At 44.0% G+C, this 25,708-nt stretch overlaps 1 protein-coding gene across 2 annotated transcripts; it reads right to left on the bottom strand.

Moving 5' to 3' along the window:
- Positions 1-751: 751 nt before the first annotated feature.
- Positions 752-25,701, bottom strand: top3a (DNA topoisomerase III alpha). 2 transcript variants are annotated; one of them, XM_068056103.1, is made up of 19 exons: positions 25,319-25,701; positions 23,005-23,064; positions 21,774-21,847; positions 20,955-21,030; positions 20,508-20,616; positions 19,555-19,698; positions 18,961-19,131; positions 18,354-18,454; positions 16,837-16,911; positions 15,251-15,333; positions 14,415-14,622; positions 9,321-9,506; positions 8,609-8,738; positions 7,549-7,662; positions 6,464-6,629; positions 5,644-5,787; positions 3,994-4,116; positions 3,250-3,908; positions 752-2,721 (listed from the first exon to the last, which is right to left on the bottom strand). In XM_068056103.1, the coding sequence occupies exons 3-19, from the start codon at positions 21,830-21,832 to the stop codon at positions 2,597-2,599; spliced, it is 2,673 nt and encodes an 890-aa protein (XP_067912204.1). In that variant the 5' UTR covers positions 21,833-21,847; positions 23,005-23,064; positions 25,319-25,701; the 3' UTR covers positions 752-2,596. The 2 variants fall into 2 exon arrangements, with proteins under 2 accessions (XP_067912204.1, XP_067912202.1); XM_068056101.1 differs by lacking the exon at positions 25,319-25,701 and adding an exon at positions 24,747-25,250.
- Positions 25,702-25,708: the final 7 nt, after the last annotated feature.

The following is a 25,708-nucleotide window of genomic DNA, read 5'->3' as shown; positions in this document are numbered from 1 at the left end:
AGAGATACAGCACTGAAACAGGCCCTTCGGCCCACCGAGTCTGTGCCGACCATCAACCACCCATTTATACTCATCCTACACTAATTCCATATTCCTACCACATCCCCACCTGTCCCTATATTTCCCTACCACCTACCTATACCAGGGGCAATTTATAATGTCCAATTAACCTATCAACCAGCAAGTCTTTGGCATGTGGGAGGAAACCGGAGCACCTGGAGGAAACCCACGCAGACACAGGGAGAACTTGCAAACGCCACACAGGCAGTACTCAGAATTGAACCCGGGTTGCTGGAGCTGTGAGGCTGCGGTGCTAGCCACTGTGCCGCCCACTGCCGCGCCACTGATTGCAGAAGGCACAGATCCACCAGTGGAAACAGTGTATTGCTGTGAAGTCCAGCAAAGGTAAAAGGGAATACTGCAGATAGGTAGACCAGATGGGCTAAAGGTCTTCTGCTGAAAGTATTTCTATGCAAGATGAGTAAATACTTAAGGTAGACATCAACCATGATCGTACTGAATGGTGAAACAGGCTCAAAGGGCTGAATGGCCTCCATCCTGTTATTATGTAAAGTTGGGAGAGCTGATGCTAAGACATGGATTACAAGTTTATTTCATTCCCTTGGCCATAATGTTCCACATTGGGAGGGGATCCATGTGCTAAAAGTGCAAGAGACAGACAATTTATTAATATATCCTTGGGACATCACACCTACACATTAAACTACATCACGAAAACAAAACAACCAACTTCTTTGGAAAAGGAACTCAATTTATAATATTCAAATTTTAAACATAAAACCAAAGTCAAAAGCAGCTATGTGTTAAAATGTAACCAATTTTCAATATTTTAATTATTCTTGTACCCCTCTTTCCCAGTACTCCGCTGCCTGTTTTATAATTGAACAAGTCTCACGGTTAAGTGACAGCCGCACAAACGCTCCTGCACACAATCCCAGGCACACGTGGCTCTTGGAATGCTGACCAACAATTCAGACATGTTAACATTCACAGCTCATCACTGAGAGCTCTGAACCCAAGTCAAGCTCCTGAAGAGCCAGTCACAGCTCCAAATGACCAGTTTTCAATGGAAATAGCTGCAAATGAAAAAGGGAAGAAACCTAACACAGAAGTGAACATTGTAGAAATATAGAATCAATGTACCAAAACCACAAACAAACACCAAACAGCCAGGGTAATACAGTTACTGGGCACAATTAACACACCAGAGGGAAACATTACAATTGTCATTAACGCTGTACTAAACCCCAGTGTTACTGGCAAACCTGCAGCCACCAGTCCTGCATCCTAGTGTTATACAATGTCAGACCTATACCCACCAGCACTGTGCCCCAGTGTTATAGAGTGAGTGACCCGTACTGTACTCCAGTATTATACCGTGACAGACCTATTCCCACCAGCAAAGCGCCCCAGTGTTACACAGTCACAGACCTCTACCCACTAGGACTGTATTTCTATTATACAGTAACAGACCTGCACCCATTAGTACTGTACCCCAGTGTTATACAGTGACAGACCTATACCCACCAGTACTGTATTCCAGTGATACTGACAGACCTGTACCCACCATTACTGTACTCCAGTATTATACAGTGACAGACCTGTACCCAGCAGAACCGAACCCCAATGTTATATAGCTGAAATACTTCTTCCAGCCAGGTTAGAATGTTGCTTGTTTTTCCCAAATCAAGGGAATAGAGAAGATAAATTTCACACTTGCACTACACTTCACTGAAATCATAGTGACAACGCTGCCTATAACCTACTCCTTAGTCACAACCTATAGTGTATGTTACGAAAATGAACCCACAATGGTTAGTTCAATGTAATAGCATATCCAGCCCACTCGACAAACACAAAGCTATTTAATTCCATGACTAATATTTGCAGGTTATTTATCTCAAATAAAATACTAACATCTTGAACTGGAACTTAAACTGACAGATGACCCTGTGACATATCCGAATATTACCCGATCTCAATATCAGGAGCTGAAATCAAAACCTCATCCCAAGCAGCCAAAACCTGTTAAAACTGAGACAAAGGGACCGATGACTAAAAATATGTTCCCTTTGAACCCAATCCACCCACCACCCATCCCCAACTCTTCACATTCTAAAAGGCACCATCTCCAGAATGATTTGTCAAAAGCAGCAATACCATTTTCAGGAAGAAAAATTCACAGATCAGGAGCTTCTGATGACTAGGTTCAGTAACAACACCCATATAGTTTCCAGACTCTTGAACTGGGAACCCAGCACAATGAAGCAGCGGGCCCCACACAGTTCACTACCCCTCACACCTTCCCCCAACACTATCAGAGTGGCTATGCTTCAGCAACATCAGCAAGTGCTGTATAAATAAAAGTCTGTGCAAGTGAAACCAGATTTTGGGGGGCGGGGGAAGGAAGGCTCTCCGAACTCTACGTGAAAGATGACTGCATGTTAAGAGCTGTTTGCATTGCACAGGGTTCAGTTGGTTTTGGCAGGAAACACCAGAGAACGGTGAAGCTTGCAGCGTTCTCTGCTGCCAGAGTTTTTCAGTTTATTGTCAAATGAGAGTGCTGGGGAAAGTGTCACCGGTTTTGGGGGCACTTTGTCCTGGTGTGTCCTGGCTGGTGACACAACCCACAAGATCGCGGCTTCTTTGCTGTCGGAGCGTTCCTGGAGGAATTTCCATCCCGGCGCTTATTTGTTGTTCCTGAGACAAGGAGAAAGAAAATATTAGATTGGAAGCTTTAAACACCCCAAGTGCCCCCTCCTGTGAAAGATTTAAGATCATTGCAGGGTGAAGTCGTTTTTCACTTCACTGTCGGCAGGCCAAACAATGGCATCTACATAGCTAATTGGTGTCTCCATTCTCTGCTCTCAGGTCATCTCAGCCAGGCCAGCAGCCCAGGGCTCGGCACAATAAGCAAAGGAGTAAATCCTAACTGGCTTAAAAGGGTTTTTAATAGACACTTCCTCCCCTCTATAAATCTTTTTTGACTCCAAATAACTAACTCTCTTCCTCATGTATACATACTACCCACATGCAATCACACATTATCCACATGTACCAATCACACACTGCCTCATGGCTGTTCAGGTGCAGGCACTGTGTCACAGACCATGGGATCCCAGAAAGCAGTTGGAGAGCTATAATTTGCCAGTGAGTTGTGCTGGGCAGGGTGATCAATGAAGAAATGAGGACAGTGCTGACTTGTGGTCCAGTCACTGTGTAACGTACCTGGAGGAACATTCTCATCAGTCCACTGGAAGAAGCCACACTGCTGGTCTCTGGGCTTGGAACAGGTATGAAACGCTCGTCCCTTGTTGGGTCCATCTTTCTGCACAGTGCGTGTGACTGCCAGCTGATTGCATGTACACACTGCTTCCCCTCCACCTGAGGTTCCATTGCTTCCAGCTCGACGGAAGCCCCCTGCACCAGGGGCCATACTCCCCCTGCTGACCGTTTCTCCACTGCCCGAGTCCCCCACATCCTGGTCAGCCCACAGGAAGAAATTGCAACTGCCCACATTGCATTTATAAAACCTCCGCCCCTGGTTCGGTCCGTCCTTCCGAACAGTCAGTAACAATGCATCCTGGCCACAGTTACACACAACTGCATTATTATCAGCTGCCATCTGCGAAGGGACAGTCCGGGATACCGGTCCCACAGCCACCTCCTGGCGTTTGGGCAGAGTGTTCCTGTGATCCTGGAATGACCGGTTCTCTGACCTGCTCTGTGGAACCTGGTTAGCAGTTTGATTATTTGATTGTGACGGTCCTCGTAAATACCTCAAGTCCAGGATCTCTCTCAGCATCTCGTCACACCCGCCAATACAACCAACAAACTCCAGGGGGACCAGCGGAGGCACACTGCCTCGTTTGAACTTAAACTTTAACCTGAAAATTCAGAACAAATAAAGTGACCATGCTTTCTCAAAACAAAACAGCTGTTTGGTTTATATTTTGCTGCTTTAGTCCTTACCTGTGAATGGGGTGTGGTTTACATGTGGGACACACACTCTCATCTCTGCTGACCCCCAGAACAGAGTCAGGAAACCAGACTGCAGACTTGCAGTTTGGGTACCCTGTACACGAAAGGTAAATCCTGCAGCGTACAAGAACAAAGCACAGTCAGTGACAGCAAAGCCAGTGCGACTCTCCACCACCTTCACAAAGACAACAAGGGATGAGCAATAAAAGTCGGTCTTGCCAACAACACCCTCATCCTGAAAATGAATTCATAAAAAACTCAGCCCATCTTGGCAGAATAATAACGTGTATTCATGTAGCGCCTTTAATATAGTAAAATGTCCCAAGATGCTTCATGGGAGTGATAGACAAAATGTGACACCAAGCCACATAATGAAGTATTAGAAGAGATGACCAAAAGCTTGGTCACAGAGGTAGGTCTTAAGCAGCATCTTAAAGAGGAGGAGGTGCGGAGAGATTTATGGAGTGAATTCCAAAAGGGAGGGGCCTTGATTCATTTCGACCAATAGAATAAATACAATAGGGGAGATTCACAGTGAGATGGGGGAGTGGCACAGTTTACGAGGAGAGATCACACACTATTGAGGATGGGACTGGAATTGACAGAGTGGATGTGCAGGATAGAAAGGGGAAAGAACATATTCTTCCCACTAATTCTAAGGCACCAGAGAATAAAAATGGAGGGAAAGGACGACAGTGGGAGCAAAACAGAGATTAGTGCTAAGGCAGGTTACAATTGTGGTGCATTTTAATTTGAGAGAGTGGAGCAATCTATATGCACGAGATAGTTTCTGGAAGTCCTTGAAAAATTTTTTTTTTTTTAAACAGCAGGTGATGAATCCACAGGGCATGCAATATTGCATGTGCGAACTAATGATGTCAAAGTGAGGGAACATTTGGGGGCTTCAGGAGAACTTTGAGGCTCATTGTGGAACTCATTGCAGAGGGCAGAGTTATAAGGAAAGATTGCTTGTGTGGGATTGTACTGTCTGGATAGGAGACTGGGGGTGATGAGAGATCTTGCATAATTTCAGCTATAAAGAGAATTTGGAAACATAAAGTTCTGGTCAGACACAGAATCCTAGAATCTGGAGCAATTTCAAGTCAAGCGGGTCAGAACAAAATAGAATATTTCAATATTTTGCCAGTAAGGGTGAAACAATTTGAAACAGATTGCCCATGGGGTTTTATCACAGAGTTAACTGCAGAGTTTAAAGAAAAGGTATATGAATTGGGGAAAGGGGATACAGGGAGATTTGATTTACAATCGGGCCCTTGGGAGGTTAAATGGGTTCCCCTCTTCCTGTGCAGATTGGAGATGAGCAACATTTCAGTGTCGAGTGCACCAGTGCCATCTGCTGCTTAGTCAGCCCTACCACACCATTGTACATCACATTACATCGCCACCCAATGGCAACAGCAGGGCACTACAGCAACTGGGAGCGAGGGGAGTGTGGAAGGGAAGCAAAGGGAGTGGGCAGAGAGCAGAAGGATTTTTGTTGCGTCAGGGTATCAAGGGATATGGAGCAAAGGTGGGTAAATGGAGTTGAGGTGCAGATCCGTCATGATCTAACTGAATGGCAGAACAGGCTCGAGAAGTTGAATCACCTTCGCCTGTTTCTCTGTATAAGGAAATACTTACCCTCCAGCTTTCTTTGGTTTGAGAAGCATGTCCCTACCACACTGAGGACATTTTCGAACGGGTTCTGAAATCTCCATGAAGGACTCCTCGGACTGTGTAATTTCAGTCACCTCCCCGAAGTAATGGGATAGAGCCTCATCCAGCCTGTCAAAACACATCATCGAACACAATCTGTTTGCTTCATTGTCATATAGCTCAAAATAAAATGCTCCAAAAGTTTGTACAACCTTCCTCACGCCCCCTCCCCCCAATCCTTCAGGGTGTGGGGTGCCCACCTTTCAGGGCGGAGGCAGGCAGGCAGGACGAGGGAGGAGGAGATTTATTTGCGCCTACGAGCAAAATGGTAAGTGGGTGGGTGGGGTGAATCCCTTTCACAATTCCTTTTGGCCAAAGTCTTCGGCAGCAAGCTAGCCCACAGCCATAGGGAACTGATGACTACTCAGAAGCCTGGACTAATAACTTAGAGAATGAAAGGATAAATCCTACCAGGGCAGTTTGAGAATTTCAATTCAGTCATAAAAATAATGTAGAAAAAAATTAAAAGTTTGTCCAGTAAAAGTGACCAAAAATCTGTCGTAAAAACACAACTGGTTCACCAGTGTCCTTTAGGGAAGGAAACCTGCCATTTTTACCTGGTCTGGGCCTACATGTGACTCCAGTCCCACACCAACACGGCTGACTCTTAACTGTGTTCTGAAGTGGCCAAGTAAAACGTGGTTGTATCTAATGTTACAGAACAACAATGGATGGGCAATCAATGCCAACTGCGCCAGTGTCGCCCACATTCCAAGAATGAGTAATTTAAAAAACAAACACTCACTTCTTTGCCTTCGTCACTGCCTCGATGAACACCTGCTTGTATTTCTGAACTTGCTGATGCAGCACACTAAACTTGTCCTTCTTGCCCTCGCAAACCAGCTTCAGATCTGCCTCAAGCTCAGCTCGTAGATCTGGCTTAGACATTTCATATCCCATGGAATCGTACCCTACAGCAGAGGCACAAACAGTCACCAATCACCATTCCAGACGTTCACTGCATGATACAATGAGCTAAGGTGTCAACATTTATCTGTGTGGGAATAAGCTGAAGTATCTGCAACACACAAGCTCTGGGATTCTCCAACTGGATCAGCACAGTTCAAATCCCAGTGCCTATTATTTGGGGATGGGGAGGTAGTTAAGTTTTCCAGGTCTCAGCCAGTTGCAGGGTCAGGTACCCTGGCCTGGGAGGAAACCTTTCCCTCACCCGTCACGGTAACACCCAGCCAACCTAAAGAGATCTCTTTCCCCTAAGCAATACTCACTGCCCTTCAAACAACACATCATAGCACCACTTTCAGAGGTTTCAGTTACACGATAAACTGCTCTATAAATGCAAGCTTTTCCTTGTCCCAATCCAATGGAAAACAAGAGCACAAGAAATTTAGTCCCTTAGGTCCTGCTCCACCACTTTGATAGCTATGGCAACACTTGATTTCTCTCACCTTCGTTCCTTGGCCTCTCACCATATCCCTAAATACCCTTCTTCCCCAATAAGTATTTCTCCTTTTAAACACCTGATTTGATTCTGCAGTGACCATCTGGGACTGTAAGTTCCATACACTCACATCCCTGCGTCTATGCAGACATTTTTCTTGGATTTGTTAGCCAGTTTAGTTCCAATCCCAAGACTGTGCCCCTTTTCACTGGTGAAAGAATTGTCAGGCTCTCACTTAATTATCATTCAGACAGTAAACTTACTAATTCATTCGAGCTAATATCACCAAGATGAACCAGGTTAGAGGTTACTGAGTGAAGGAGCTCAATTTATAAGTAAATCAATATAAAAAGTGCTGCAAACAATGTGTTCAGAAAAGTAAATGTTCCACTCATTAAAAAATTTATTTTCAGAACTTTTGCTGTCACCTTCTACCAGACCCATTCCTAATTCCCCCGGGAGGAATCTTTGATCTGGCGTCAAGCCCACATACATTCGGGACTTGATGGTCTCAATGTGTTCTGCATGAGTGGCATCAGTTCCTAAGAAGAGAAAAAAAACACATGTCAGCAGCAACAAAGCCCCACAGTATTAGGTTCTAATGTACTCCGTCACACCCAATTCTAGACCTTGAAGTGCTGAGGACACCTCTACCCCCTGCCAAGATTGCACCCATCATTTCCAGCCTGGGGGGAGGGGGGGGGGGGGTGGCAGGGGGAAAGGACCAACAGGGACCAGGTGAATCCAAGCTACTACAGATGGAAGTCTTAGCAAGGCACCGGACATCCTCTCAGTGTAGAACATGGAGAACATCACGACCTGATTGTGGAGAGAAGGGGCAGCTTCATCTGGTATGCGACTGGTATTTCTGACTCTCCCTGATAGCTTACCCCTCTCTCTAGACTTTGTGAACTGAATCCAACTTCAAAGCGGTTCATACAAATGAAATCAAAACCCATTCTAGCAAAATAGGGAAAGACCTCTCAACATTATAGCAGAGTCAGGAGAATCACATTCAAGCCCTGAAACTGCCCTCTCCCAGTGCCTACACACGCCATTCCCAGCAGGAGTAACTGGATAGTGATCAGAAGCAGTAATTACTTTCCAATCCCTGCTCCAAGGACACAGTGACCAACAGTGACCACTCTCTGACTCTGCAAAGACCAGATATCAAATCCAAGACCCAGGTCAGTATGGTTCAGTATCCCATCTGCTCTTCGCCCATGCACAGCAAATGAGAAGCTGGCTCCATGGGCACAAGAGCTTTCCCCTGCAAACTTGGCTCAGGATTCCCTTCAGAAGCCACAGTCCAGGGTTGATCTGTGTTGGTCAGTCCATGGGTCAATTAGAGCCCTCATCGAACAGATCACAGGAGTCCTCAAGCAATAATTCTAATGCGTCAAAAGGTCCAGTGTTTCTCTTTATGCATTTAGCCACTGAGCCATTGAAAGCACATTAATAAAAGGAGCATCTGGGCTTCAGACTAACCTATGCCATGTTTCTCCATCAAAGAAATAAGATCAGCCTCAGTCAGGAGCTGGGGTGGACTTGTCTCTCCATCGACCATCTCAATCGTGGTGGGCTGGAACTTCTTCCCTCTCTCATACACTGGTATAACCTGGAACAGAGACCCTATTTACATTGGAACCACAGGAACTCCTGAACAATCACTTCTTTTCCCTAATCTTCCCAGGCGTTCCTTGGCTGAGGTCCAGGATGAGGAGCTCTGGAATCCTACCAAGTTTCCATTATTATTTTTTCCAGCCCTTCTCTCCTCTCCATATGGATGAGCTTCCACGGGTAAGCCAGAAGAGGATTTCAGCAGTGTCTTTTACTGCAGGAGGATTCACAGTTAGACCCAATCCTGTCACATTCCCCCCTCAACTCCAGCCCTGACTTTCACTAACAGATCTATCAGCTGAGAGTTACTGGATATCCATCTAGAGCAGGAATACCTCCCAGACCCAGAAGTGTTCAGGCCAATTGTAACCCACATCCCAGAACAAATATTCAATGCTTGCAAATCATTAACTTAATTTGTTGACCAAGTTTTACAATTTTGCTCCAGTCCCTGATGCAATGATAATTACTTGCCCTAACCAGACAACATGCTGCAATATAATAAACCATCCCCTGCTGGGATCAGGGTGGGGCGTGAAAAACAGGTAATAATGATTTTACTTCAGTTTTAACACAATACCTTAGCGTTCCATTTGTCATACGGATAAACCTCCAGGTAATTCCGTGCAATAATCATTAGTCCATGACCAGCAAAGAGCTCTCCTGCAATGTCGATCTCCACTGTGGTTTCCTGTCCCTGTGCATCCTGGGAGCAACATGCCAGAAAATGCCGCACAACAAACTCATAAATACGCTGCTCAGTTCCCTAAAAAAAAAAAGGGGAAATATTTAGCAAATATAAATATGAATAAAAATGATTTCCTTGTACACTAAGCATTCTGTATTATTGCAAATGGTTCAATATATTCCAAACTAGAGTAGACTTCAACTTGTGCTGGTCAAATTCAATATGGTAGCTTTGGTCAATTTTAGATTGTATAAACTGCTCCTCACAGGGCCTTGGATCAATCACAGCTCAGCTCTGCCCTCTCTCCTCAGACCCCACCCCGCACCCCACCCTTACCAGGAGCAGCAGGTCAGCCCACCCACCCTAGGGCCACAGTTCAGCCCTGACGCCCTCCCACCATGCTGTGCGTCACTCCCAGGTTACCCCCTCCAACTCCACCCACTCCCAGAGCTGTGGGTCAGTTCCTCACCACCACCCCCACACCCCGAGCCACAAACTGTAGCCCACTGAAGGTATTTACTCAGCACAAATTTAATCAGTACAAAGACAAAACCACTTCACACTAATATTAAACTTGTGATGTAAATACACGCCAACTCTCCCAGCCCAACAGCCAACTACATTTTGAACACCTTGATGACGGTCCCGGTTGCCTTACATACCAGATTACCAGCTCATTGTCCTTTGAGTGTAGGCATGTTTTCAAACTATTTCTGAATTTTCATTTAAGTTTACTTCCTCTAGTCTCACGGCCTGACTTATCTTGAATATTCTGGGTTCACCTCAGCTACGCCTTTAATAATGTATCTCAGTGAGGTGGGTCCTCTTAACCTATAAAGACTGCGGAGTTTAAACTTCTCTAATCCTTCATCACATTACTCTTCCAATCAGTCTCGCTGCTTGACTGTGCTGACCCAGTGCCTGAACGCAATGTGGTCCTCCATTCTCAAAGAGAATTCCATTTTACCAAATTGGCAAAACTAATGTCTGCTGCCTTAGTGTTTTAAATTGTATTTAACTATTTTTTCCCCTATAGTCTCCATGTAACAAACATCTGTCAAAGCAGAGACTAAATGTAGACCCACTTCCACTGACTCAGCCACTGCGAGTTAAACTTGTGAGCAACTAGCTCCATTTCCCCTCCCAACACTTCACCCAACTCAATCCAACCCTACACAGTCCACATGATCTCTCCCGTGATAAGTTTTTAAAATTAACTTTTACCAAGCACTAATTTGATTAAAAGAATTGCAATTCTTACCCTATGCAGAGTTATTTGCAAACAAAGTTTCCCAAGGTAGAATCACAGAATGATTACAGCACAGAAGCCATTTGGCCCAGCGTGTATGTGCCAGCTCTCTATGAGAGCAACTCAGCTAGTCCCACTCCTGCGCCGTTTCCCCATAGCCCTGCAAATCTTCTCTCTTCAGATAATTATCCAATTCCCTTCTGAAAGCCACAATTCAATCTGTCATCATCACACTCTCAGGCACTGCATTCCAGATCCTAACCACTCGCTACGAAAAACGTTTTTCCTCATGTCACCTCTGTTTCTTTTGCCAATTACCTTCAATCAGCATCCTCGGGTTCTCAACCCTTCTTCCAATGAAAACAGCTTCTCCCTACGTACTCTGTCCAGGCTCCTCCTGATTTTGATGACCTCTATCAAATCTCCTCTCAACCTTCTCTGCTCTAAGGAAAACATACCCAGCTTCACCTATCTATCCACCTAACTGAGGTCCCTGGAACCATTCGCACCTTCTCCAATGCCTTCACATCCTTCCTAAAGTTTGGTGCCTAGAATTGGACATAATACTCCAGCTGAGGCCAAACCAGGTTATTTTTAAAATAAAGGTTTATCATAACTTCCTTGTACTCTATCCCTCTATTTCTAAAGCCCAGAATCCCCTATGCCTTATTCACTGATTTCTCGATGGCGGCAGGGCAGGTTAACAATTTGTGCACGTATATCCCCAGGTCCCTCTGCTCCTGCACCCCCTTTAGAATAGTTTTATATTGCCTTTCCTTGCTCTTCCAACCAAAATGCATCACTTCAAACTTCTCTGCATTAAATTTCATCTGCCACCTGTCCGCCCATTCCACCAGCCTGTCTATGTCCTCTTGAAGCTTATCACGATCCTCATCACAGTTCACAATACTTCCAAGGTTTGTGTCATCTGCACATTTTGGAATTGTGCCCTACACACCCAAATCTAGGTCATTAATATAGATCAAGAAAAGGAGCAGTCCCAATACCTACCGCTGGGGAACCCCACAATATACCATCCTTTTATCCGGAAAACAACCATTCACCATTACTCTCTGTTTCCCGTCACTCAGTCAATCTTTGTATTCATGCTGTCACTGTCCCTTTTATTCCATAGACTTCAACTTTGCTGACAAGCCTGTTACGTAGACTTTGTCAAACGCCTTTCGGAAGCCATATACGCCACATCAACCACAGAACCCTCATCAAAAAAACTTAATCTCATTAGTTAAATAGGATTTGCCTTTAACAAATTTGTACTGGCTTTCCTAAATTAATCCACATTTTTCCAAGTGACTGTTAATTTTGTCCTGGATTATTGTTTCTAAAAATTTTCCCAGCACCAAGGTTAAACTGGCTGGCCTGTAGTTGCTGTGCTTTATCCTTACACAAGGGTGCAACATACGCAATTCTCCAGTCCTCTGGTACCTCCCCTGTAGCTTAGAAGGATACGAAGATTATGGCCAGTGCCTCGGCAATTTCTACCCTTACTTCCATTAGTATCCTCGGATGCATCTCATCCGGTCCTGGGAACTCATCAACTTTAAGTATAGCCAGCCTTTATAATATCTCTATCAATTTTTTGCCCATCCAGTGTCTCAACTACCTCCTCTTTCACTATGACTTTGGCAGTATCTTCTTCCTTGGTAAAGACAGATGCAAAGTACTTACTCAGTACCTCAGCTACACCCTCGGCCTCTATGTGTAAATCCCCTTTTTGGTCCTTAATTGGCCTTACTCCTCCTTTTACCACCCTTTTGTTATTTATAAGCCTTTAGAAATCATTTGGATTCCCTTTTACGTTAGCTTCTAGTCTCTTCTCATACTGTCTCTTTGACGCTCCTTTCTTTTTCCACTTCCCCCTGAACTTTTTCAGCTCAGCCTGGCTCTCAATTGTATTATATTCCTGACATGTGTTATACACACCCTTTTTCTGCTTCAATCTTACTCTCTATCTCCTTCATCCAAGGAACTCTAGCTTTGTTTGTCCTACCTTTCCCCCTCATGCGAATGTACCTTAACTGTACCCAAGCTATCTCCACTTTAAGGCAGCCCACTGTTCAATTATAGTTGTTCCTGCCAGTCTTGGGATTCTAATTTACATGGGCCAGATCCAGTCTCACCCCATTGAAATTGGCTCTCCCCCAATTCATTATTTTTATCCTGGATTGCTCCTTGTTCTTTTCCAGAGCTAACTTAAACCTTGTGATGCTATGATTACCGTCCCCTAAATGTTCCCCTACAGACACCTGATCGACTTGACCCACCTCATTCTCCACAACCAGATCCAGCAACGCCTCCTTCCTCATTGGACTGGAAACATTCTGATGTAGAAAATTCTCCTGAACACACTTTAGAAACTCTTCCGCCTCTCTCTGCCCTTTACACTATTACTACCCTAGTCTAACTGAAGTCCCCAATTACAACTACTCTATAGTTTTTGCAACTCTATCATTTCCTTGCAGATTTGTTCCTCTGCATCTTTCCCACTAGTTGGTGGCCTATAGAATACATCCAGTAGTGTAATGGTACCTCTATTGTTTCTTAGCTCTGACCAAATAGATTCTGTCCTTGAACCCAATAGGACATCCTCTCTCTCCAGCACTATAATATTATCCTTAATCAGTACTGCTACCCCTTCCTCCTTTCTTTCCTTCCCTATCTTTCTTGAACACTTTGTATCCAGAAATATTTAGTACCCATCCTGCCCTTTTATGAGCCAGGTCTCTGTTATCACCATGACATCATATTACACGTGGCTACTTACGTCGGCAGCTCACCAACCTTATTTATCACACTCCGCGCATTCACATACATGCACAGTAAACTTAATTTAGGCCTTATTACATTTCCTCTTACTCTGACCCGAGCTAATGCCTTACTATTTCTTACCCTAATGCTATCTTTATACATCTTGTTTTTCCTCTGATATTACCTCATGGTTCCCATCCCCCTGCCAAGTTAGTTTAAACTTTCCCCAATAGCACGAGCAAACCACCCTGCAAGACATTGGTCCCAACTCTGTTCAGGTGCAACCCCTCCCAGCCTGTAGAGGTCCCACCTATCCCAGGACTGGTCCCAATGTCCCAGGAATCTAAAACCATCCCTCCTGCACCATCTCTCCAGCCATGCATGCATCTGCTCTATCCTCTCATTTCTATACTCACTAGCGCATGGCACCAGCAGTAATCCAAAAATTACTGCCTCTGAGGTCCTGCTGGCTAGTTTCTTTCCTAGCTCCCTAAACTCTGCCTGCAGGACTACATCTCTTTTTCTACCTATGTGGTTGGTACAAATATGGACCATGACCACCCTCCCCACTTGGCTCTGCAGCCACTCAGTGGCATCCTTGACCATACCACCAGGTAGGCAACATACCACCCTGTATTCACGTCTGTGGCCACAGAAACAACTGTCTGTTCCCCCCAACTATAGAATCCCCTATCACTATTGCATTCCCAATCTTCCTCCTGTCCCCCTTAACAGCTGAGCCACCATTGTGCCATAGGTCTGGCTGTACTCTCCAGAGGAACCATCACTCGCACCAGTGTTCAGAACTGAATAACAGTTGAACAGCAAAATGCAATGAGAGGACTCCTGCACTACCTTTGTGGTTCTCATTGACTCTATTACAGCATAGATTAAAAGGATAGATTAAACAAGCAAAGTGGGGTTGCAGTGGATTGTTAAAGATGCCAGTTACAAGATGAAGTCAATACCTGCAGGTTGTTTGTGTATTTAGTCGGATGGATTGGTGGATGGGCCTGGTCCGACTTGCTTCCATTTCGGGGTGTTGGCCCACCTCTGTCCAAAATGCCCTGAGCAAATGCCCCCCAGTGTGGGTCCAAGGTTTGCTGCTGCACCAATGTGGAAAGGTTCAGGTCTTTGGGGAATATGTTGGTTTCAGTGCGAGGGTAGCTGATATATCTGCACAAACAGAAACAAGGAGCAACGTAATGAACTTGCAAACTGAGTGAGCTCTTTCACATCACAAGCATTCTCCACATCACTCTAATCTTAATGGCCTGATGTCCTATGGGTCGGGTGCAATGGGTTATATCTCACCAAACCATCCATTCTTTGCATTAACCTGGACAGTGAGTCTCTGTAAACTATTTGATTACATGGGTAAGGGCAACACAGCCAAGCCTGACCTAATCCTCACCCACCACCCACATCTAGGCGTCCCTCATCAAAAGTGAGTATACCCATGAACTCGATGAACACCAACTCATTTCCCCTTTTCCACGACTCACCATTCACACACACAGCTCACGTTTATACCCATTATTTACACATAGCTCGCATTTACGCAGTACATTTAATTCGGTGAGTGCCCCAAAGTGCTTCAACAGAAGCAGAGGCTAAGCAACTGTCGCAGAATCAGGAAAAGGCACAATGGAAAAAACATTTGAGAAGATTTTAAAGGCAGGGAGAGAAGTAGTAAGGGAGCAAGGCCAAGGGGAGGAGATTGAGAGTAAAGCTGATACTGCAGAAGGCTCTAAATACTGTGCAAAAAAAAACAGCTAGAGTGCAGAAGCATGCAGAGCCTCACCCTGCTGTGTACAACTTCTCCGCTATCCGCATTGTCTCCTTTGCATTAATCTTCAGCTTCCTCGAAACAAGCTTCTCCAATTCCTGTTTTGTAAACAGAATTAGTTTTTTTTAATTAAATACCAATTCAAATATATTCCTTATTTTAAAATCATACAATTATTTGCTCCTAACAGCCAATCCTTGCATGTGCCCTTAATGTAGTAAAGGGCCACAAGAAACTTCATACATGCAAAAGCATACATGAAGCATTAAGTGGAGAAGGGCTGGGGAAGATAATCAAAGACAGATTTGAAAGAGGCTTTTGAAGGAGACAGGGAGGATATACTGGATCAATGTTTTAAAACTCCCATGTATTGCCAAGTGTTGTGCCAGTCTGTACAATTACAGCAATCACTAATGCCAGATACTTCAGTTTCATTTTGAGTTTTTAGATACTAATCAAAATGTACATTTCATTAATAATCAACCGACGATCATCAGCTTCAATATGCAATGGAGAATACACTTGCCAAGCCCCTTATACTCTTTCAGCCTGACGAAATCATTGAGCTTGAGCTTGAAGAAAGAAAGTAAAAGGCAGGAGTCCCGAGCCTTGGTTATGAACCACTCCTCTGCTGCAATGGGAGCATGTGGGTTTTGAGGCAGGATCAGGCTCAGCTGTGGTTCTCCCTCCCACCACAATGGGTGAAGAGTCTGTCAATAATCACACAGAAAGACTGGTCATTTGTGGAAGACTGTGGAGCTGTACTCCATTAAGAGTTGGCACTGTTAGGACAGGGAAGGCAGGAAGCACTGCCATCGTATTTAACACCAAGTTCAGAATTTCAAAGCAATTCCATTATAATCCAGAAACAATTAAACAGTTTGACTCAAAAATTATGACACCACAACATCACAAGCTTCTTTTTAGGCCAACTGCGATGTGTGGTGTGGTACTGAGTCACCATGGCCAGGGAGGTCACAGGAGTGCTGCTGCAACTAGTGTTATATTTGGCTTCAGCATTCCTGGACTTGCAGAAAAGGGGGCAACAGATGGTCCTCCCCCTTCTATGTCATTGACTCCTTACTAGCCTAATGTCCTATAGATGCCAACCACTCTCCAAATCTACACTGTGGCCAATATTGAAACATGAGTCTCAACAGTGAGTGCTGGTCAAAGAAGTCATTTCCAGTCCTCACCCAACATCCTAGCACTTCTACCAGGTTCCCTGGACAGTGACCAAAAGCCCTGGCTCTTCTCTCCCTTCTATTAAACTGGCCTGGCTGAGATCAACTCACTCAGCACAGACCAAGGATCGAAGCTGGAACTTTCCTGGTTTGTATGTCACAGCTATTCACTGGATAAACCCAATGAGCCAAAGGAGGAGGTAGCATTCCATTATTGCAGGGCACTTAACCTTAAAAAGCACAGAACGAGAGCATGCAACTTGGAAGAATTAAAACCAGAAACTAACACAGCTGAAACTCATGCTGCAGCATGTCACAACTACATTTCTATATAGACCCATTTTGTTTTTTAAAAAACATTCATAATCAAGACAGCAACTTTCTACAACAGAACTTGTGCTAAATCCAGATACACACCACAGTGTCGAGGGGTAAAGGTCTCCATTTGCTTTTCGGTTTAGTAAAAACATCAAGTACAGTGGCAACTGGATCCTGTGATCAGCAAATAAAAGATATCAAGAGAGCATACAAAAAGCATAGAAAGGCTTTACAAAACTGAAGGTGTTAGTTATTAATTTTTGGATTTACTTAAATAAATCCTATGCAGCAAACAGACAGTAGCAGGTGAGAGGCTGTGTGTGAAACTCAATTAACTAACAAGGTTTCACTCAAAGCCCTTTCACCCTCCGAACAGGCTTCCCAAGTGCCTCAACAACAAAACTGTTTCACTCAGAGTTCGGAGATATTTCAATCACATTCACTTACCCAGTTCCCATTTCCCTTCATCCACCTATCCAAACTAATCTGGAATGTTGACAGTTTCTGTCTCAACCATTCTGGGAATTCCACAGCCTTGCAACTGAATGTGTGAAGAGGTTTCTCCTCCACTGTTCTAAATCTCTTAGATTTAATCTTGTATTTATGACTTCTCATTCTAGACCATTCAACCACTGGAAATAGTCTGTTTCTATCTATCATGTCCCTTCCCTTCAGAATTTTAAACACTTTCTAAAAAGAAAAGACCCAATTATCCAAGAATTGCTTCATATTTGTATTTCTTCAGGCAGCATTCTAATGGACCTGTGCTCTCTCTCAAGTCACAATAGCCTTCCAATAGTGTGGAGTCCAATTTTGCACACTGAGGTCTAATTAAGGTTAATAGAAGCTTATCATTACCTGGAGTGGTGACCCTCAAGCAATACATCACCAACTGTCTCTCTCTCTCATGGGGAAAGATGCCGATGGTTCTTTGGGACTATGGCTAGAACAACATTATCTCTTTGTGTTTATACCTCTTATGATAAAACTTAGAATTTCATTTCTATTTCCAGTCTGATGAAAGATCTGAAAGACCTGAAATGTTAACTCTTTTACGCTCTTCACTCTGAGCTGTTTGGTATTTCCAGTATTTTTCTGAATTTATTTCTAAAATTGCACTAGTTTTTTCCCATAGCCATATCAACCTGAGCAGCCTCTAATGTCCTGTGAACTGTTCCCCAAATTCCCCTGCTCTCCCACAGTACTGAGCCTTCTTCTGTTCACTGTACAATTACAGTTTTTTTTTAAACCAAAGTACATCAACTATCTCCTCATACTCTTGACATTGCATGCCACCCAACACTTTTTAGGCCATTCCTCAACCTTATCAAGATCCCTTTACAGCTTCCTGTGGTCTTCCAAAGTATTACCTCTCCCTATTTTTGTATCATCTGCAAAATCCCTCTGGGCCTATATCCAAATCATTATTGAAGATAGTGAACAGAAGTAGTCCTAGCCCTTGGGACATCACAACCCACTTCCAACTATAGTGAAATAGAACCTTTAACTCCTACTCTCCATTTCCTCCTATTCAACCAATTTTTAATCCAATTTGCTACTACTTCTAAATGTTTTAGGGAGTCAGGAACAATAATCAGACTGAAAGATGCACTTACCTCCATGCAGATTTGGTAAAGTACAAGGCATGCTGTGTGGTTGAAGAGGCGATGTCTTTTCCAGTTAAATTCTACGTTGCCATCTTCATTCTCATGGGTAACTGAGAGACAAAAACCCCACTGATATCTGGCACAATTAGCATGAAAAAAAATCCACAAACAAACCTGGACCCTGATCACCCACACCACGTTAGCAAAATGGAGCCTCTGCAAAAAAAAAACTGCACCTATCACCAAAGGTGCTTGTCCAGTCACAAACCTCTTCAGAATCCAGAACATGATTTGGACATGGGTTCATAAATTTTGTAATTGCTTTTTCAGAAGTTCAATTATTGGGGTATCTGGCCTTAATTTAATTTACAGCACTCACACCCAATTGTGATCTTTTAATGCAGAATCTATTGTATTGTACTCATGAGAATAAGCACTATTTTGCCTTCCGCCTCCCTTAAAGGCAGTGACTCATCCTGGGGGTCTGAATTCACACACACTCAGGCTCCCCGCATACCTCACCCCCAAGTTATCACTTCTTACGTGTGAGCACCAACTGTTGTCACTGATGCACATTTCCAACAGGGTTTAGAAACATTCAACAGCTACTTCATACCTTTGATTTTATAGAACGTTTCTTGGATAAAAGCCTGGATCGCTTTGAAACGCTCAACCACAAACCCCAGCGTGGGAAACTGACAGCTGCCGTAGCTGATGAGCTGATTTGACAGCACGTTCGGGAATATTTTCTGTAGTCTCAAGGTCTGAAACCGGGTGAAAGAGGCACCTATACAGATAAAATTACACTACTCAGTTCAAACAGCACTGCAAAAGCAATTTCAGTTACATTACTGTCATCTTGCTCAGTTGGTAGCACTCTTGATCAATCGTGGGTTCAAACATCACTTCAGAGGCAAGCACACAATCTAGGCCGACACCTCAATACTGAGAGTGCACTGCATTGCTAAGGTCCTCTTCTACCTGTTCAGGTAATAAAAGCATTTCAAGATTGGGAAGTTCTCCTGATATCCAGATCACAATTCCTCCCTCATTTACCACCACCAAAATCAAACTTAAGTGGCCCATGTAGGAACCATTGATAAGGATAAAAACAAGGTGTTGGGGTAGGGTGTGAGCAACTTTTGAGTTCTTTTCATATGGAAAAGCACACAGCAAACACAGGAAACTAAAGTGCCTTTGGGCCTCTTACCTATCCTAAGGTCCAACTCCTGTCTGACATCGACAGCATCACTGACTTTCTGATCGGGTTCCACCAGATTCTCACAGGCCTGTCTGATGGCACGAGATGTAATCTCAGAAAATCGTGCTCGCAGCACCTGTAAATTGGGCTTCACTGGCCCGGGAGAGACAAGGCAGAGTAACCATCATCAGCAAATTAGGTTCGCATCAAATATGCAGCGACATCTTCCAGCAACACAGCACGCTTTTCCAAAAGAAAACCAATACAACTAGAAATGACAAACGTCACAGCATCACCCAATCCCAGTCCTCTCCAGATGTTAGCCTGCCATCATTTCCCTGCAGAGATCAGCCAGTTTTCCTCTCCACACCCCAGAGACACTTAACACCAACTACAGTGCCACCCTAGCAAACCTCTACTGGCTGACCGTGCACCCAGGATCATAACTCAGATCTTCTGATCTGTATCGCTCAGGATTGTACCAAGTGATGCTGCTCACACTGGACCACAGCGGGGCTACCACAAATAAGCCAAGTGCCTCCTCTTCACAAACTGTGTTCATGAACTTATGTGCTTAATACAGACACTGGTTTCATTAGTTATTTTCCAAATAAAACGCAGGACAAAGCTGCAGCCGAGAAGTTTGGCACAGAACAACCAACAGCACACAGTTATAGCACGAGTTCCATCGTTGAGCTCCCAGTCTCAGATATAGCCGCCGTGTTCTCTTGCTTGAATTCTGTTGGTCAGTTCAGGGTAGAATTAGGTCAGAAAGCTGTCTGACTTCAGGCACTGCCTGGACCGCAGAGAAATTAAGAGGAGGTTGAGCAAAAGAATAAATCCTTTTTCCCACCTGCCATCCAAAATCAATACATATTTCTGTAAAATCCTTCAATGATTACTGAAACACACAGGTAGACTTCACGCTACTTGGATCTGTGCAGTCACTCCAGTGTACATACCTGCTTTACACACGTGAATGATTTCAAACCCAATGTTCTCCCCTTCACGATCACAGTCAGTCCAAAGTACCAGGGCCTGACATTTCCTCACCTCTCGCTCCAGCGTTCTCTATAAACAAACAGAAGCCAAGAATCAGCTGCAATGATTACGTTCTATGATGAGCTCCTTAGAAAACAGCATCACCTTTTTATGCAAGGATTCATTATTTGAAATTTACACATTTTCATTCATTTATCTGATCGTCAAGGTGATATCATTGGGTAATAGAGCACTTTTTCCCTCCAAACATTCAATCTCACATCAAACACTGCTAGAGCAGGTACAGCATGGGTTAGATAGATACACTGTCCCCAAACATTTCCAATGCATGTACAGCACAATTAGATAATGTAAAGCAGGTGTGTGGTACATGTGATCCTGAGCCGTTTATATGATAATTAATGTACCTTAATATCCACATAGTTCTCTGGGCAGTACTTCTCCACTTCAGCGTCAAAGAGAGTTACAGGGTTACAGCTGTGCCTGCATATTGGAAACCAAAGCATCAATTAGCAAACTGAAGCCTTATCAAACCGATTATTCGCATGGAGTGATGTTGCTGAATTCTGAAAATTGTCTGTTTCAAATGAGGACAAGATGATTCTTATATCCTTCTGATACTGAGGAGCAGATAAACAAAATTATAATGTGATTTTTGCTTCTATTTGGATAATTTAAAGTTAGATCAGTTTAAGTTGGTATGAGGTTTACAGTTCATCTGTGCACATCTGATTATTGGGCTATGAGGACAGGCTGAGATCAGCTTCCCTCCACCTGCTGACTGAGGTCTGTATAAGAAATGAGTCTCAGTCAATTCTGTACAATTTCTAGGGCACAAAACTAAATTGGCAATCACATTCCAGTAACCAAAGGACAACCTGCGGAAAACAGCGCACAGTGAGTTCTCCAGTATCTGAATTGTAATGTTCAAGTAGAGTAGTGAGAGTTTTACTGTGTCTAACCTCACACCTAAGTGTTTGATGTTGACACTATGCAGTCAAAATTGGAAAAGTAATCCATTCCCTGCCACAAATACAGAACACAGAGAAGTTTTCTATAAATATATATTGCTCAATGTTGCAATAACAGTGCTTTCTCCTTTACCTGTAGTATCCCAAACTACCATAGTTTCAACAGCAGATTTTAAAATCAAACCAAAAAAAAAATTGTTGCAAACAAACCTCATCTTATGCTTGTGAAATAGGCTTTATATTTAACAAACTTACCATTTCTGAAAAGGTGATTTAAACTCTAACCCGAGGAGGTGACCTGAGACAGAGGTCATCACGACAGCAACATTCTGCAGAGTTATGGTGGCGAAGGAGGGAGAGAGAGAAAAACTCGTGTGAGCTCAAATAAACATTACTTCCAACAAAATAAACTTTACATTACATACACTTTTGTGCTTCCATTTTTAGTTCTTACTCTCCCACACCCTTGCACAGGGACATTGGAGGAAAACATATTTTCACTCACTCCCTGATAAAAGATCCTCTCCATTTATCATGTCTTTAATATTAGAGTTTAAACTGAGCTGTAGCACGCTCAAGTAACAGATGATGTCTTCAGCCCTCTACCAGTGGGTTAAGGTTTTGAATTTGGCCTTGTGTAACAGTACAGAGTAAGTGCACTGCACGTCTCCTCCAGATCATCCCTCCCAAGAAAATGAAGTTGTGAATTTCTTCCTACACAGCCATTACCTTTGTTTTAAAGCCCTTCCACTTGCAACTCTCAAAAGTGCTAGTACTTCTATATTCCCATTCTGTGCTTAAGTTTCAAGCCGCCATCCCTAATTTTCACAAGTCTGTGAAGTACTTGTGCAGGTCAGTTTGGTGGTCCAACATATATTTATCAAAATAAACAATCCGCTTTTTCTTTTTCACTGTACAGAAAAGGAACAGAAATGAGAGATTACGGGTGCTCTTTTTACAAAATCACCTATGTATCTCTAGGCATTTTCAGAAAATTATTATACTCAGAGGGGAACAGCACAGTGGTATGTTAATTGTATTTAATTGTGTTCTTTGTGTATATGTGGTGGGCATTAACTGGAGATTCACTTCTGCCCCAATAAATTGACACAGACTGAATGTGTTTTTGGATTAGGAGATGTATGCTTATAATGTGTAACTGTAAATATCCTTCACCAACTGGCTTTCTGGCACATAACAGCACAACCTATGAAGACACTCAATACTAGCCAATTGGTAACACCAACCATCAAGAGCAGCTTAGGAAGGGGCGGGGGGGGGGAATAGTTGTGAGCAATAAACCACATGTGCCCCCCTCCCAAATTCACCTCTTAGTGCCTAATCATACATATCTCTGGCAGAGACTTGTGAGTAGTCACTCAGACATTCCCTCTCAGCACAGATGGCACAGTGAGAAAAGAGGGGATGAGACAAAAGAAAATTCAGGAAGCTTTTTTAAGGAAAGATTATGAATTTGAAGACATACCTGCCCAAACAAATTACACTCGTATTCATAGATCTTGTTGAATTTTGAAAGTCCTTCTCTCTAGTTGAAACAAAAACAGGACGGTATTAAGAGACAGTGTTTGGAAGTAAATAAAACTCAACTAAAGCAAACTATCAAAACAGTGCTGGGGCAGGGCACCACCTGGGCTGCTACTGAACTCTACAGACCAGAAACACCCAGGCTCCATCTTGCTGCTCTATACTGAATTCAATAATCAGTCAGAAATCAGCAGTAAACAGGAGAAAAAAAATTCAGAAATCATGCTCCCGATTGCTATCAAACAAAAGTCCCCGAAAGAATGCATCTGTGTGGCTACTAGGCGAAGACAGATTTGGCTTAGCTGTAATGATCCCCGTAGCTAAAATGCCTGCTGAAATTGACAACCTGGACACTCAGGAGTACTGGAGGGTATCCAGCATTCCATAATCCAGCTCAAGTCACTGGACCAGATTTTCCTGCATCTGCACTGGACAGGAGAATTGCACGGCTGTAACCTATATTCCTGTCCTTTTAACTTAGTTGCTGGAGAAGTCTTTGAGCTCCCTTATGGGTATATGATCTTCCTGGCTCTAATTAAGTATTTTTACTTTGGATTACTCTTTGACCTTTTCCATAGCTAATCTAAACCTTATGATCATTGTTCCCTAAATGTTCCCCTACTTACATGTGATCCACTTCATTCCCTAGAGCCAGATCCAACAAAGCCTCCTTCCTCATTGGTCCAGAAACATACTATCACTCACCTTCTTCACCCCCGCCATACAATCTCTGCCCTCCCCCTTTCCCCCATGCTATCCCTGCCCTCCCCCTTTCCCCCATGCTATCCCTCCCCCCCTCTACCGTCCCTTCCCTCCTGAGCTGTCCCTTCTTCATCCCCCTCACCCCTCCCCAAGCCGTCCCTCCCCTACCATCCCACATCGCCACTCCACCCCCAATGCCATTTCCCTCTCCCCATTGTTGCCAAAAGCCCAGTGACCGACGCCAGTGAACACCAAGGGCTGGGTGCCAGAACCCACTAAGGGAGGCCAGGGAGTGTTGGGGGCCGGGTATCAATAAGGGAGGCCAGGGAACAGCAGAGGCCAGGGGCCTGTAAGGGAGGCCTGGGGTCAGCACGGGCCAGTAAGGGCAAGGGGAGGGACAGAGCTGCATGGTGGGGAGGTGACAGCAGGGAGGAAGGCTGGGGATTGGGATGGCATGTAGAGTTGCAATGGGCGATAGCACAGGAAGCAGAAGTGAGATGGGGAATAGGATGGGAATATAAAGAGGGATGAAAGATATGGGATGCATAAGGCATGAAAGGAATCGCATGGCAAGAATAAAGTGGCATGGGATGGGAATTTAAAGAAGTACTGCTGCAATAAAGATATTAATTTCACCTCAATTATTTTGTGGGTCTCTGCTAGTATCTTACTATTTCTTACTCTGGTGTTGGGTCTCTCCCAATCCTTTGGGGCAGGTCCCAGCACCATCAGCAACACAGCATCTATGCTGGGGAAGTGTGGATGGGATGGGGGGGGCTCTCCGTCTCTTACCCTCCAGAATAAAAACAAGAAATGCTGGAAATACTCAACAGGTCAGGTAGCATCTGTGGAGAGAGAAGCAGAGTTAACGTTTCAGGTCAGTGACCCTTCATCAGTGCTGCCACACCTGCTGAGTATTGCCAGCATTTCTTGTTTTTATTTCAGATTTCCGGCATCTGCAGTATTTTGCTTTTATCTTACCCTCCGGTAGCGGCCACCCGACATGATCTCCGCGATGCTTTTGGCCGCGTCGTTCTTCTCGGCCACACAGAGAACTTGGCGGGCCTGCAGCCGCCGACCGATCGCACTGCTCATCATCCGGCTTAACGACAGTATCATCCCGAGCTGGAATCAGGCCAAGTCGCAGGCTCGGGCCTTGTCACCATCGCGCCCGCTCAATCCACGCTCACCCGTCACTGACCAACTGGCGCCATTCCCGACACCAAAAATGCGCATGCGTTCCGACGCTGTCACTCAGTATCCCTGCCTTGCCCGTCGCCTAGTAACCGTCGCAAAGAACCCGACCCCTGTCAATCATTGTGATTGACAGTTATTCAACAATTTAAAACTGGGCGCTGTGCCTTACATAATCAATTTAAATAAATACACTCCCATATGTTTAAAAGTGTTTGCACTCCGTGCCACATAAACAAAATGGAAATAAAATACCAGTTCAGATTTTGGCCATCTGAACTAAAAACAGAAAACACAGGCCCAAAAATATTATTGGAGAGACACAGAGTTAACATTTCAGCTGACGAAGGGTCACACACCTGACACGCTAACTCTTTCTCCACAGACACGATCTGGCCTGCAGAGTATTTCCAGCATTTTATGTGTTTATTTCACATTTTCAGCATCCGCAGGAATTTATTTTTCCAAAAATATTATTTCACCCCATTCAGGCGTTGCCATTTTATGCTATTTTAACTGATCATTTCCTGTTGGTTTTACCCCTGCACAATATTTGTAAGGATGCATAACTAATTGTGATAAAACAATTATTTAGCTAAAGTCGCAATAACATTTTAAGAAATACTTAATTTGGGGTTCATGTTCCCGTGGCTAATTACAGACAAAAGTAACTGTAGGTTGGTCGTAGTCATAGTTACTGTGACTGTGTTCAATCGCTGGTTTCCTGCTGCAGTGTCAGGCGGAACCAC

This window comes from Heterodontus francisci, chromosome 24, assembly GCF_036365525.1.
Source record: "Heterodontus francisci isolate sHetFra1 chromosome 24, sHetFra1.hap1, whole genome shotgun sequence".
NCBI classification, from domain to species: domain Eukaryota; kingdom Metazoa; phylum Chordata; class Chondrichthyes; order Heterodontiformes; family Heterodontidae; genus Heterodontus; species Heterodontus francisci.
This window is presented reverse-complemented; position numbering and strand designations above follow the sequence as displayed.